Source organism: Etheostoma cragini, unplaced genomic scaffold (assembly GCF_013103735.1).
Source record: "Etheostoma cragini isolate CJK2018 unplaced genomic scaffold, CSU_Ecrag_1.0 ScbMSFa_3252, whole genome shotgun sequence".
NCBI lineage: Eukaryota > Metazoa > Chordata > Actinopteri > Perciformes > Percidae > Etheostoma > Etheostoma cragini.
The window spans coordinates 1-1,476 of NW_023267501.1; the positions used below are offsets into that span (position 1 = coordinate 1).

At 44.9% G+C, this 1,476-nt stretch overlaps 1 protein-coding gene across 1 annotated transcript; it reads left to right on the top strand.

Moving 5' to 3' along the window:
- Window positions 1-104: 104 nt before the first annotated feature.
- LOC117940773 (helicase POLQ-like) lies at window positions 105-1,166 on the top strand (the record flags this gene model as incomplete). Its single annotated transcript, XM_034865929.1, has 3 exons — window positions 105-211; window positions 493-666; window positions 1,033-1,166. Coding segments are annotated over exons 1-3 (377 nt in total), but the record flags the coding sequence as incomplete, so codon positions are not given.
- Between the last annotated feature and the right edge of the window lie 310 nt (window positions 1,167-1,476).

The window sequence follows — 1,476 nt, forward strand, 5'->3', positions numbered from 1 at the left end:
CATAGCTCCTGTTTCTCTAGCTCTGACGTCATAGCTCCTGTTTCTCTAGCTCTGATGTCATAGCTCCTGTGTCCAGCAGTGTGTAATCGGTGGTTGTGTGTTCCTGTCGTAGTTCACGCTGCTGTCGGCTGCCGAGCAGAAGATGTCTGCAGCCGTCGGCGTGCCGGAGAGTTTCATCGCTAGGAAAGCTGCCGGCCAGACGGTGAGAAAGGTGAGACACGCTGGGCGGTTACAGGTGAACATGGAGGACGGCATCGGGTCTCTGGTTCAACATTTAGTTTTTTGGTCGCTTTTCCGAAATGTTAGAAGTTTCTTTGTTGCTTTTTACAATGTTTTAGTTGCATTTTTAGACGTTTTTATAGCTATTTGTCGCTTTTATCAGCGTTATCGTCACTTTTGTTCAACGTGTATTGTGTGTCTTGTTGTTCCAGGGTGATCATGTGTCTGTATGTTGTTGTTTGAGGGTGAACATGTATTTGTGTCCTGTTCCAGGGCGTGAACATGGAGGCCGTGCGGCGGATGTATCTGGCTCTGGTGCTGTTCTCCCTGCTGAAGGAGACCAACCTGTGGAGCGTGTCCGACCGGTTCCAGCTGAGCCGCGGCTTCGTCCAGAGTCTGCTCAGCTCGTCCTCGGCCTTCTGCTCCTGCGTGCTGCACTTCACTCAGGTTCCCTCAATAACTCATGAAATAAGGCCATAAGGCTGCTGACCATGATAAATTATTACAGTAATACATTATTTTCCCTCTGATAGCCAGACAAGGGTTACACTTTAAAGTGGTCGTAAAGTAAAAAATCAAGGCTTTTCAAGGGTTTTCAACACTATTCACTTTAGTTTTACAGTTAAATTATGACTAAAATGTAAAAGATAAAACTCAATGCACAACAGAAACCACACAGAAATACAAAAGCAACAAACAACTTACAAATACTGTGTAATTACACTGAGAACGCAGTCTGGAGGCGTGCAGCAGGTCTTCAGACAGGAGTGGAGCGTGGGGAGAAGTCGGTGTAATGATGTTTCTGTGGTTCAGGAGCTGGAGGAGCTGTGGCCGTTCAACGCTCTGCTGACGGAGCTGACGCGGCGCCTGAGCTACTGCGTGACGGCCGAACTCATCCCCCTGATGGAGGTGGTCGGAGTCATGGAGGTCAGCGTCCACAGACACACGCCCAAGAAGATCAGACTTAGACTTCTCTTTATTAATCCTTTTGGGATGACTCCGGCAAGGAAATTGAAATTTCCAGCATCAGGTTTAGCAAGAAAAGAAAAGAATGACAGTATAAAAATAACAAAAATAGCAGTAATAACAATAATAACATTTGTCAATTAAAAAAGACATAAAACGTCTTGGTTCATCTTTCCATTGTTAAAACAATCACCACTCTGGTCTGAATAAAATAAACTAAAAGTAGTGATTATTTACATGGAGTCTGGTGGAGATATGCTGCTCTATACACGCTAAAAGTAGTGATTATTT